The 12,895-nt window shown below is 39.5% G+C and overlaps 1 protein-coding gene across 4 annotated transcripts in view; it reads right to left on the minus strand.

Annotated features, from left to right (window-relative positions):
* The window catches only part of Cfap54 (cilia and flagella associated protein 54), a 295,409-nt gene that overhangs the window by 159,396 nt on the left and 123,118 nt on the right, over positions 1-12,895 (minus strand). For all 4 annotated transcript variants that reach the window (XR_009224446.1, XM_046419397.2, XM_046419399.2 and 1 more), the window contains 3 exons: positions 10,868-10,976; positions 3,556-3,708; positions 1,631-1,825 (listed from right to left, as the gene is read on the minus strand). Coding sequence is in view for 3 of the 4 variants with exons in the window: in XM_046419397.2 (XP_046275353.2) it covers positions 1,631-1,825; positions 3,556-3,708; positions 10,868-10,976 (457 nt within the window). In the remaining variant the exon portion in view is untranslated. The remainder of the gene's footprint in view (positions 1-1,630; positions 1,826-3,555; positions 3,709-10,867; positions 10,977-12,895) is intronic.

Below are 12,895 nucleotides of genomic sequence, written 5' to 3' on the forward strand. Positions count from 1 at the left end.
AACTACTCAGAAGGCTGAGGTAGAAGGATCACAAGTTAAGGAGAGCCTCAGCAACTTTACAAGACTCTGTCTCAAAATTAAAAATCTCGGAAGACACTCAGTAGTAGAGCACTTCTGGATTCAATCCCCAGTACCATGAAATAAATAAATAAAAGCAGCTCCCTGAATACCCTTGCCTTTACTCCTCCCCAAACCTATGTTCCTCAAAGCCTGAAATCTTGAAAAAAAAAAGAAGTCTTCAAGTCTTAAGAGTATTGCAAATCTAGATGATTAATGCCTACATACATTGCTAGCTTACACAATATACTTTTCTTCAGACTAAATAAAGCTAAGAGAAAATATTGTTAGATACTTGGGAATATGGGCACATTCGACACATTATCTGCTGACTGGATGACATCAAACATACAGATCCCAAAGAGAATCAGACCTCTGTGACCCACCCTGTGCTCCAGGAGTAAGAGAATAGAGCTCATCGGGCTAACATTATCCCCATGCACTTCTCATGATAAATATTTCAAAGTTCACTTTAAAAGAAGTGTCCAACACTCTGACTTGAGCCCTGGTCATTTTCAGAGGGGATCTCATATGGTCTCATTACACCCTTGAGCATTAAACATTGAACTACGGTTATTCCCCAAAGAACCAATTTATTTCCCCACCCAAAATTTCATCTGTCCAATCCCCTTTCACTCATGTTGTTGATATTCTGTCAACCTTGTATCAAAATACTACAGGTGTTATGAACTACAGGTATAATAGATGGTTAATAATCAGAATCAGGAAGTTTATTAAAATGGCTTTTTAAACAGATTTAAAAAGAAGAGCCCAAGACCCCAAATGCATGTCTTACTTTCCATACCTACACTCCTTCCTTTGAGAGTGTGTCCTGCTCTATTGATGCATGCCTGAATAAGCATTGCTCTCATGAACAAATCTGTTTCTTTTTTACACATCCTGAAATTCCTTTCTGCAGCCTAAGTCAAGAACCTGCAAGGGTGCAGTTGAGGTCCTCTTTCTCCTTTCTGGGAGACCACCTATAACCCCTAACTGGTGATGCTTAAAGCCCCATAAAGGTTTTGTTGTTGTTTTTTTTGTTGTTTGTTTGATTGGGTTTGTTGTTGTTGTTGTTGTTGTTGTTAGAAATGTGTATGTAGGAAGAATGTGATAAATATAAATTTTACTTCAGTAAAATATAAGGGGAAAGAGAATTATAAAACATCAACTGATGTTTTGTCCAAAAAGGGCAAATTGGGTCTACAATATAGGTTGAGAATATATTATTGAATTTGTAGAAAAGCCAAAAAAGGAAAATAAACTCATCTGCGATCAAGAAAAAGCATATATAAGGGTCCCCTCCCCACAAGGTGTTCACAGTTCCTATTAAAGAGGGATGGGCAGAAGGGTGGCTTAGAATCTCACAAGGGTGACAACCAGGCTGGGAAAGTGGGTCACAAGAGGAGACTGAAAGTATCTTCTGTATTCAGACTGTTGTATCACAGCCTATGATAGTGTGATAAATCAAGATCTTTCACGCTACTTCCAAGGGTAACATTTCAGGACCAGATGCAACCTCACTATTAATTCAGAAGGCCGTATAGAACATGCATACACAGTGGGTTAGCCTTACCAATACTTTGGTGATAAGAAGAAATTACCAATCCCAGCTGTGAATAGGGAAGTTTGCTTTTCTCCACTGAACTAAAAACTCTGAAGTGCTCCTGAGAAAGATTAGGAGGTGTTGACATGTGCATCTCTTCTGTTCCCAGACAAAATTCCACCTTCCCAGGCGTGAATTTTAAATTGTTGATTCCTGCTCTATCTCCTAAATTTGTGGAAACAAAATTTAAAATGGTGAAAGGAAGGAAACGGATGGGGAGGGAAAGGGTAGAGGAAACCGAAAGGGAAGAAAAGATTTTGCATACACATGGGAATTATTTGCAGTTTGAGGGTCACTTTTTCCCTAAACTTGGTATCCAGGATCATCTTTTAAAGACACCCCGGTGTGGGAGGATGGGCTCTATACCCTTGTTATTTCATAAAGAGCACTACAAAGGGCCAGTAAACCAGAAAGCTAATGTTGAGATCATGCTTTGGGGAATTGGGGGAAGTTACACAGTATGAGTTCGCCTTTTTTAAATAGCTTCAGACAGTAAGATGTTCATTTGCCCCTGGGGCAGAAACCTCTGGGATAGAGTCAACTCTTACATAGTTCTGGCCTAAGAAAGAAAAAAAAAAAAATGGGGGAAAAAAACTCTCTCTTTTTAAGATCAGAAAACACAGGGAAAAGCAGAGAAAAAATATGCCAGGGAAATAGTCAAAGTAGCAGAGAGAGAAGCTAATATGGATTTTGAAGTCCGCAGCCTGAGGACTAGGGATAAACTACCGAGAATATTTTAGTACCAGGTGAGATTCAGGGTGAATTAACAGAATCATTTTTAGGAATGAATTTCCTTTTTTACTCTATGCCTTACCCATTGTTAATGTATAGAGTAACTGAAAAGAGGTAAAAAAAAAATCTGGAGGGCTAGTTGAACATAATGTGAATCTGCAGACAATACCTCCAAAAATTTGGCATACTTTTATAAGGAATGCTCTTGGGAGATGAAGGGGTGGCCAAAAATATAACAAGCAAATCAGTAAAAATAAATAAATAAATAGATAGATAGATAGATAAATAGATAGATAAAACTTTGTTCGTGGTTGTAAAAAAAACTCTGTACGTGGCTGTAAAAACAACTGACCAAATTTCTAAAAGGTAAGTTCAGTGGAAATTAGCATCTTATTTAAGGGGTGGTAAATTAAATCTATTTTAATTGCTTCAGAATATAATTACTGTGAGTTTATTCTCATTACTTGGATAAATTTGAGCAGCAAAGGGCATAAATATAGGTCAAAGTTTTAAAGTCTTAAAATAACCTAAGTATAGATAATTCAGGATTTTTTTCTCAGCCTAAATTTTACACTGTTCTTTGAGTTTACCACTTACCCACTCAAAGCCCTGCCTTGATTGAATTCACAAATTGATAAATGTTGATAAGGAAGAAAATGAGTAAACGTAATATAACCAATAATAGTGAATATCTGGTTCTAAGCTAAAAGAAAACTCTAAGATGAAAATTTATGGGATTAGTAAGAGGTCTTAATGGTGCTTATTTTAAAATGCACCCATTTCTTTGAAATGGGTGAAGTGGTACTTGGTAAAAGGTTCTAGTTAACTCAGTATGCCTTACCCATCCACTAATGGAAGCAGAACATGAGCACAGTCCTAGACCTGCAAAGGCAACTGTGAGGACAACAATGTACAGTATCAGACAATTAATGAATATTATTTCCACATGTTTTCCAGGGAGTTGGCTAGTTTCTCAGAAAGCATAAAAGCAGGTGAGTGAGAAATTGCCATAGTAGGAATGAAGTGTAGAAGGAAAGATGGTAAGATCCTTTAGACAAGAGGAGACAGGGAAAGGCAGCCAGGGGTGGGATGTCAGTGGGGAAGGGGTCTGCAGGATGGTGGCCCTACACAAACAGATCCAGGAACATGAAACCACCAATTACCTTGTGTCTGTGCCAGAAATAATGAAAGCAACTTTCTGCTGTGTCGGATTGATCTGTTATGGTATTTGGATTTTTCCAGGGTCTCTCTAAAGCATCTCAACGTGTCTGTCACATCCACAGGCACACAGATGATCTGTTTGGCTCTGTTATACTCTGGAAGGAAAAAGAAAGGGGACACTGGTGATGAAACGTGGCACAGAAGCAACTAGAAGCAAAGAAGGCTCTGATTTCTTGGTCCCAACCTGAAGCTGCTAAATTCAAAGTCCCCAGATCAGCAACATTCAGGTCATCTTTTTTTTCTTTTGGTATCTTTGAAAGTTCTTTTTTTAAAAAGAAACTTGGGAAAGTTCTGATTCTTATGAAATGCAAATAACTTTAGATCTTGTCAATTTCCTTATGAAGCCTCCTACTTTTTCTTTCGCTGATCATAAAAAATGAAATGATCTACTCCTTTTTTAGCAAACTTCTTCAAAGCAAAGGTACCTTGGGAAAGAGACTAAAGGAGGAAACAAAGAATCCTAGAGACAGGCAACTGCTCTCTGAAGGGAAGGGAAAGACAGATTCCTAAGACTTGAGGGTGCAAAGGAAAAGGTGCATGGGGGCGGTGGGTGGGTCCGGAACCAACCAGCTACCTTGAAAAGTTCCAGGAAGAGGAGATGGTGGGAGAGAGAGTTGCTGAGAGGTTTCTGGGGAGCGAGGGGGTGATCCTGGGAATTAGACTCCAGGTTTGCAGCATACACCAAGAAGCAGGAGAGAAAGGAATTGCCAGTTTCAGAATTAGAATAACAAAGAACACGTGGAAGGTGCCCAAATGGAAGGTCTCTTAGGCCAAAGAAAGAGGTCTGTTTTTCTGTTTTTCAAATTGTAAGCAATCACAAGATTGGATTTTTGTCTTTTTTCCTTAGAGAAAGAAGATTTAAAAATATCTGAGTTCAGGCTGCTGTAAACGCATTACCATAGACCACACGGTTTATGAACAACAGAAAATTGCTTTTCACAGATCTGGAGGCTGGAGGTCTTAGACTAAGGTGCCAACATAGCTGGGTTCTGGCAAAGGCTCTCTCCCTTGTTTGCAGCTGGTTTCCTTTTCACTGTGCCTCTTTCACATAGCAGAAAGGGGGCTAAAGGGAGCTCCCTTGCGCTCTTTTATAAGGGCATTAATCCCCCATCTGTGAGGACTCCACCCTCATGAGCTAATCACCACCCAAGTCCCTGCCTCCTAACAACACATCACATTAGTTAGGATTTCAACATCTGAATTTTGAGGAGCCATAGATATTCAGCCCCCAGCAGGGAGCAACAGGAAAGGAGGAAGACTGGAAACTCTCACATGTTAATGAGACAGTTACTTTCTCCAGCTTTAAACATTGCTTTAACACACATGTGAAGCATCTAGTATAGTGCCCGCCATGGAGTAAACACTCAATAGATAGAGGCTCACATTATGACTGCCAGTCACTTTTTTTTTTTTCTTTTTGGAACCAGGGATTGAACTCAGGGGCACTCCACCACTGAGCTACATCCCCAGCTCTATTTTGTATTTTATTTAGAGACAGAGTCTCACTGAGTTGCTTAATGCCTCACTTTTGCTGATGTTAGCTTTGTACTCGTGATCCTCCGGTCTCAGCTTCCCAAGGCACTGGGATTACATGTGTGAACCACCGCGCCCAGCATAGTCATATATTTTTAAAATATAGTCATGTGCCACATAATGACATTTTGATCATTGACGGCTCATGTATGTGATGATGATCCCACAAGATTATATCATCTACTGACTCATAGCTATGTTAGTTTGTATAAGCACACTCTGGCATTCATATAACAATGAGGTTGTGCAGTGGCATATTTCTTCCTGCCATTGAGCGTGACTGCATATATTGAGCACTTTGAAGTACCAGACACCACGGCAGGCACTGAGGAAACACAGGCAGACACAATAGACATAGCCCCTGCTCTCACAAAGCTTACATTCTAGAATAAAACCTGGAAATATTATTTATAATAAAAATAGTCTGGAGAAAATTGTCCAGCTATCTCTGTATCAAATATCTGCCTATAACTCTTCTTCTTTTTTTTTTTTTCTAAACTATCTTTCCGTTTTTTCAAGCCTTAGCGTATCTTTTCTCTTGAAGCCTAATTAGGGTTCTGTCAGGGGTGGTATAAAGCAAAGAGGAAGCATCAGAAGTTCAGAACTTCTTTCTGAAAACACCGATGGACAGAAAATTCAAGAAGCTATTCCAAAGGCACTAGTAGTAGCACCTTCACAGTTTGAAACAGGTAAGGAGGACCAGCACAAGAAGGAAAAGGAAGGAATTATTATGTTTTTCATTGTACCAATGTAGAAACAAAAGTTGAAATGCCAATGATTCCTCAGGGCTGGGCCAACCAGGGTGGGAACCCAGGGAGTGGTCTGAAATTTGGGGCTGCTTTCTACACACTTGGTCACTTCCACGATCAAAGGCCTTAATAAAACACACCTGACAAAGAGTTGAAAATTTCAACAGACCTGAGGACTGAATGATCCTTTCAGAGAACTTAAATACTAATAAGGTCAAAACTCAAGAAAGAGACTCCAGGTGGAATGCAAAAACAGTTACAATAAAAGGCATATCCAGGTTTATCTACCCTGTGGAGCTTAACAAGCAGGAAAGTTACTCATCCATACAGGAATAATCTATAAAACGTGGTACTCTCACTTCTCCAAATCCTACGGAGACGATACCAAATTACACATGCATTATTAAATAGTTGAAGGGAGAATAGGATGCTGTTAAATAATGAGAACACCAAATGTTCCTAGCCACTGGGGCATTACAATATCTGCCGTGAAGAATTGAATGTATCAAGCATTACCACCAAATGCTGTTATGACAAAAGAAAATCTATGAGGTTCTAAAGCAGCGAGCTGGTGTGGAAATCATCATGAGTATAGTCAGTCTTTTAAAAGAATTGCATACACATCACGGTGACATACATAAGACCCAACACACTTATAAATATGTTAATGATCTGAGCTTAGTATATTGAGAAAAATTCAGCATCCCAATAATTTGCTAAATAAACTCAAAAGCACAGGCCAAAAGATGTTTCCAGTTACAGAGGTCCTAGAGTCTTATAAAGAGCTATAAGTTGGAAGCCAAGTTTTTAACTGTTCAATGTAAAATGTATAATTAGTATACAGGGTCATCTGAACATTACTATGCTATTACAATAAGTCAGAATAAAGTGCCTGCCCCATATGACCACTGAAATACATCAAATTGCTTCTTGAATGCTATAAATTTAGAGAAGATTCTAACTGAAAGGAGCAATGACGAGTGGACTTGGTAGCTCAGAGGATCACTAGTGAGTGGAGCAATTAGACAGACCAGAATTCAAATCACAGATCCAGTTTATTTTTCTCAACTGCAAGGCGAGCAAAATAATACCTACCTCCCAAGACTGTAAAAATTATAGAATCTAAATATAGTTCCAGCTTGATATTATATTGCCCTTACAATATTTCACATTCTTCTCTCTTCAAATGTTTCTGCTCTAATCAGAACACACACAGGCTATACTTCATCCACAGTTGAGAATAACTCAAAGGATGACTGTATACTGACTGCACCTACCCTCCCTTCTGTCCCACCACCACACCCTGCCTGACCAAATGTAGCTCTAACAAGAAGCAAGCAAAGCTTTGCTGACACAGCGCATCCATCATCAGTTAAAAAAAAGCGCCCTGGTGCACAGGCTAGAATTTTGCTAGGTATATTTCTCTTATTCCTTTGCTGCTAGTCACCATTTTGATAACAACCATTTTGATGCATTTACTCACATTAGTTGCAATCCTCTCCAGGATGGAAAGGATAAAAATAATTGTATATTTGAGGAAGGACCCAAAAAGCAGGGGAACTCCTGGGGTTTTACAGACAAAATCAAGACAAGGAGAACACAGCCAGCATCACACTCTATCATAAAAACTAGTCACACAGGACTGACCACAAGAAGTTGGTCCTCCCCTTGGTAATATGATTGATCACTGGCAGTAAAACCTACAGAGTTTATGGTCACCAACTGCACTCCACTCCATTCTACATAGCTCTCTGATCCTTCTCCCTTCCCTTCTATTTTCCTTAATGGCCAGTCTCCTTTTTTTAATATTCAAAACCTTCCACCTAACAACCTTGGCTATGTTCTCAAGCTCCTGCTTCATTAAGAAAATACCCAGTTTCCACGAGAATACCTTCAACCTCTACCCTTACTACCTACAAACCTTCTTGCATCAGGCTTATTCTCTCATCCTTCCTCTCTGCCCTCAGGGGAGCATCCCATCCTTCTGTTTGCATCCCATTTCCTTCCTTGCTTCTCCTCAGGGTCCTAGCTCTATCAAAAATCTTCCACTTTCTAAGCTCACCCTCTCTACTGGCTCTTTCCATTTAGTGTTTAAATAAGCTCCTTCTCTTCCATGAAAAATACAAAGCACAGCCAGCCTCCCGGACCCTCTGAGCTCTGCATTTTCTTCCGGCTTCTCTCCTCTCTCTTACTGATGAAGACATTCAAACTGTCTCAGTGACCAAAACAATGATCCTTGCCCTCATACAGCTTACACGTTAACAGGAGAAACAGACTAGTGACCAATAAATACAACAAAAAATCCTTAATTATACAGAATGATGCTACGGGAGGGGAAAGAAGAGCACAAAGGGAATTGGCAGGAAGTAGGCAGGGCGAAGTTTCAATTAGAGTGGTCAAGTTGAGCCTTGTTGAAAAAGGAGATGAACACAAGGAGTGAAAGGAGAGAGGGGTTTATATATAATCAGACATCTGGGTGATGGGGAGAGCATTCAGGAAGGGGAAACAGCTCAAGCAAGGTGCGGGTGCCACAGCAAAAAGGCAAGTGACAATGACCACCCATTTGCCCAATACAATAAGACTGTCAGTCCCCATCTGACACAACCTCTCTGCCTGCCGACTGCTTCCTCCTCCTTAAAGCTCTCGCTTGCCTTAGCCTTGTCTCTATCACTCTCTTCTCCTTTATTTCTCCGTCCATGTCCCCACCTCTCTCACATACTGCTCTTCTTGTTTGCTCCCATGACTGGCATTGATTCTCTTCACGTACTCTCTGCCTCTTCATTCTGAGTACAAAGTCAGGACATGCTTCCCTACCCCTTTGAGTTGGAGTGTAGCCATGCAACTTTGGGTAATGAAATGTCAGCAGACATGACATGTGTCACTTTCTAGTAGCAGCTCTAAGAGCCAATGCATGATTTTTCTTGTCTGAAAAACAGAAACAATAAACCCATCTCATTAGTTGGCTATAAGCTAATATTCACAAAGCCTTTGTAAGTGTGCCTGATGTGCAGTGCATGACTGTGATTCTTTTATTGGGATGGTTATAATAAATAATAAGAGAATCCATGTAAAGCCCTTACCATCAAACACACATGTGGTTGGGTGAGGCTGTACCCAGAAGCACTCACTACCGCCTCTTAGTGGAGCTCCCTGGGAGGGCAACGTCAGAGTTCTGTTTCCTGACTGGGAAGCAACTGTTCAGGCCATGTCAAGGTGGACATTGCCTCATCATGGGCAGCTCCCAGTTCTCAACCTCACTGAACACAGTAGCATGAGCCAGAGATAGTCTTACCCTTGTATAAAAGCTATGAGACTTGGGGCTATTTGTTAGGGCTCTCTAGCCCCAGCCTACTTTGATTGACAGCTTCCTAACTGTTGGTGTTGCTCAGGTCTACACTCAACCCACTCTGGGTGACCTCATCAAAGTCCCTGACTTCAACCACCATCAAGATATTGATGACTTAAATACAGATGTCCAACTCAACTCTCCTCCACAGGCCCCATCAGTATAACCAACCACATCCTGGAGAGCTCTGCTCAGTTATCATCCAGGCAAACGGGATGCTCCAAAGTCGCTTTTCTCTGCCTGCAGTTTCCCTATGTAAGCAAAGGCATCTTCAGTCTAGCCCCCAAGCCAGAGAGCAAGACAACTGGAACTCCTCCCTCCTGACCCATCCCCCATACCCAGTCAGTACAGGACACAGTCCTGGGGTCTCCCTCCCCTTTCTTTCATTACTATTCTCCTCTCTACTCTGTCCAATTCTAGGCCATTATAATGTCCACTTGAATACACAAGTTAAGCGTGGCCAATCTCCTACTTCCACATAGCCTTTCAGTTGATTTTCCACATTACTGCCAACCCTTTTAAAAATGGGAATATGAACATTTCACTTTCCTTCTTTAAATCCTTTTAACTTGTTCCCCTCAGCTCTCCAGACAAATCTGCATCTCTTTATCTGGCTCTCTAAGACACTTTATCTCCTAATTCCTGCCAACATTTCCAACCTCAGCTTTCTGCCTTTTTGCAGTCTCTCAAAAGCAGATACTAACTGTTCACTATTATTGCCGTAGCAGCAGCAGGAATGATATCACAGAACTATCACTCTCTATATCACCTCTGGTTTATTTATGTGCTTTAATTCTTCTTCAATACACTCTAAACTCCTAGATAACACATACATCTCTGTATCTTTAGTACCTAGTACAGCACTTAACACATAGTAGATACTCAGGAAATATTTGCTAAACAACTGAATGGCTGGTTGGCTGATTCAATAAATGAATGAATGAATGACTACACATATTCACATGTACATCTATAAAATAAGAGGTAAAGTGAAAAAATCTTAACACTTCAAAGACTTACATTTTCTTCCAAAGCCAGAAACAGAAGACACATAAAAAATACAATACAGAGCAAGCGTCTTCCATTTCACCTTACTCTGTAGATTCATTCCTACAAGTTGCACTGCCAAAAACATTCTGCAAGGGCTTATCAGCTAAGCACAAACAAGGCATCATGTTCCCAAATCTTCTGTGCTCTAGTTAAAAGACCAAGAACTGAACAGATTTAAGCCAGCAGAACAACCTATATTGACCATGGCAAAGGAAATTATGGAAGTCAAGATAGAACAAAGAAAACAGAAAAAGGTCAAATAGCAAGAGTTCCCCAGTGAGACAAAAACAGCAGAAAATGTGCAAAACAGCTTTTTTCCATCTCTTTTAGTCCCATCAATCTCCTTTTTCTTTTGTTTCTTTAGCTTACAAAAAAAGGTCAAACTTTTTAAAAAGTGCTTTAATTCCCCTGACATTTATAGCAATATAAAATGGTAAATATCAAATGGATTTTTTTTCAAATAAACTAGCAAAAGAGAGTCTTATAGATATCCTAATTACGGAATATCTGACATGGGGAAGAATGGCAAACCCTTATTTAAAGAAAACACAGATTCAAGCTAAAATTGATTCTAACCTGAATAGATCATCACTTGTAGGAAATTTGTACCGTCCCCTATATCTATTGTCTTACTGATTGAAGGATCAATCTTGAGCTGCTTTCCAATGAAATTTCGGCAGGTAATCTTTAAGAAGAAGGGAAAAAATATGAATTAATCAAGTACTCATATTTAAAAATGTGGCTTAGTTGAAATGTTTATCTCATTTTTCACTTGTCAAAATAAAGAGACACAAAACAATGCTACAAAGAAAAGTTGATAGAATAGCATTCATTCATGAGAACTTCAGGGAGAAATGTGGCTGCATAATTTTTTCATATTTCTTTTGTACAGCACAGCTGGAAGCAGAATATTAGGCAAATTATGTGGAGCAATTAGAGTATGATTTTATGATATTTTATAAATTTACTAGTCTAAATATATCTCCTATTATGTAAGTTGAAATATATTTAAAATATCAGCTGCTATTCCAATAGCAGATTTTTCTAGTCTACTCATAATTAATGCAATTTTAACTTTCCAGATGAAAATTAACTTCCTCTGTATTGTTATTATTATTTTTTTTAGTTGTAGATGGACACATACCTTTATTTTATTTATTTATTTTATCTGGTGCTGAGTATTGAATCCGTGCCTCACACATGCTAAGCAAGTGCTCTACCACTGAGCCACAACCCTAGCCCCTTCTTTGTATTATTTTGACAATTTATTTTCTGACAGATATTTGAGTTCTCAAATTTAAAAAAAAAATCTGCAACATGTAATTTTTAGACAGAATGGAATTCTTTTAATGAATCTTGAATTTATTCTTCTATTTTTTCACTCCCATCCTGTCAGCTAACCTATCACTCAAAATACATCCCTCTTTGAACCCCAGTCTAATGTCCCTTGTGTGTATTTCCATAATGAGATGCAAACATTCCAGTAAATGCAAATGACTTCCCACAGTCTAATAAGGACATGCTGGACCTGGTTCTCCCCACCTTTCCACCTTCATTAAACAGATCTTTATTGAACACTTATTATGTGCCAAACACTGTTCCAAGCTAAAGGGATGAGATAGAAAGAAACAAAATGAACAAAAATTCCTAGTCTTAAGAAACTTATTCTGGTGGGAGAAGAGAGGAAACAAACAAGAGAGTGAAACACATTGTATAGCATTTTAAAGAGTTATAACTGCTATTGAGAGAAATGAAGAAAAACAGCATATAATTTTCAATAGAGGGGTAAGAAAAGGCCTCAAAAGAGAAGGGAACATTCAGCAAAGACTGGAAAACAGTGAGGGGGGAATCAACATGGAAATCTAGAGAGGGGCATTTCAAAGGGGTGAGAGCAAATGCAAAGACCCTGAGGCAGGCATGTCTTTAAGAGCAGTGCAGGGAAGTGATAGGAAACGAGTTACTACAAATCACAGAGGGAGAAATTATGTAAGACAGTTATATTAAGGCCATGGTAAAGATTTTCACTTACTCTGAGTCAGATAGTAAGCCGCCATAGAAGAGCAAGCCAAAGTGTGACCTGCCTGACTTGGGTTTTTAAAAGGTTATTCTGTCTGCCGCATTCCTAGAGGTAGTGGTATAAGGTAATGAGAAAGTCACCGCATTAACCCAAGCAAATATAACAATGAGCTGGGCATGATGGCACATGCCTGTAATCCCAGTGGTTCTGAAGGCTTGAGGCAGGAGGATAGCAAGTTCAAAGCCAGTCTCAGCAATTTAGTGAGGCCCTACGCAACCTATGAAGCCCTGTCTCAAAAATAAAAAGGGCTGAGGATGTGGCTCAGTTGTAAGCGCCCCTTGGTTTAATTCCATACATATGACAATAATTAGATCAGAGGATTAGTAGTAGAGATAGCAAATAGTCCTATTCTGACTGTATTTTAAGGGCAGAAGATTTGAAAACCAATTTGTGGTGGGATGTGAAAGCAAGAGAGAAGTCAGGGAGTCTCCAAGGCATCTCACTGAGCATCTAGGATGGGCTATCACCAACTGGGGAGACTTGGCAGAACAGGTTTGTTTGAGATGTGCTAAATTTAAGAAGTGTAT

The sequence above is a fragment of the Marmota monax genome, unplaced genomic scaffold, assembly GCF_021218885.2.
Source record: "Marmota monax isolate L192 unplaced genomic scaffold, Marmota_monax_Labrador192_F-V1.1 WCK01_AAM20220418_F8-fsc00036, whole genome shotgun sequence".
NCBI classification, from domain to species: Eukaryota; Metazoa; Chordata; class Mammalia; order Rodentia; family Sciuridae; genus Marmota; species Marmota monax.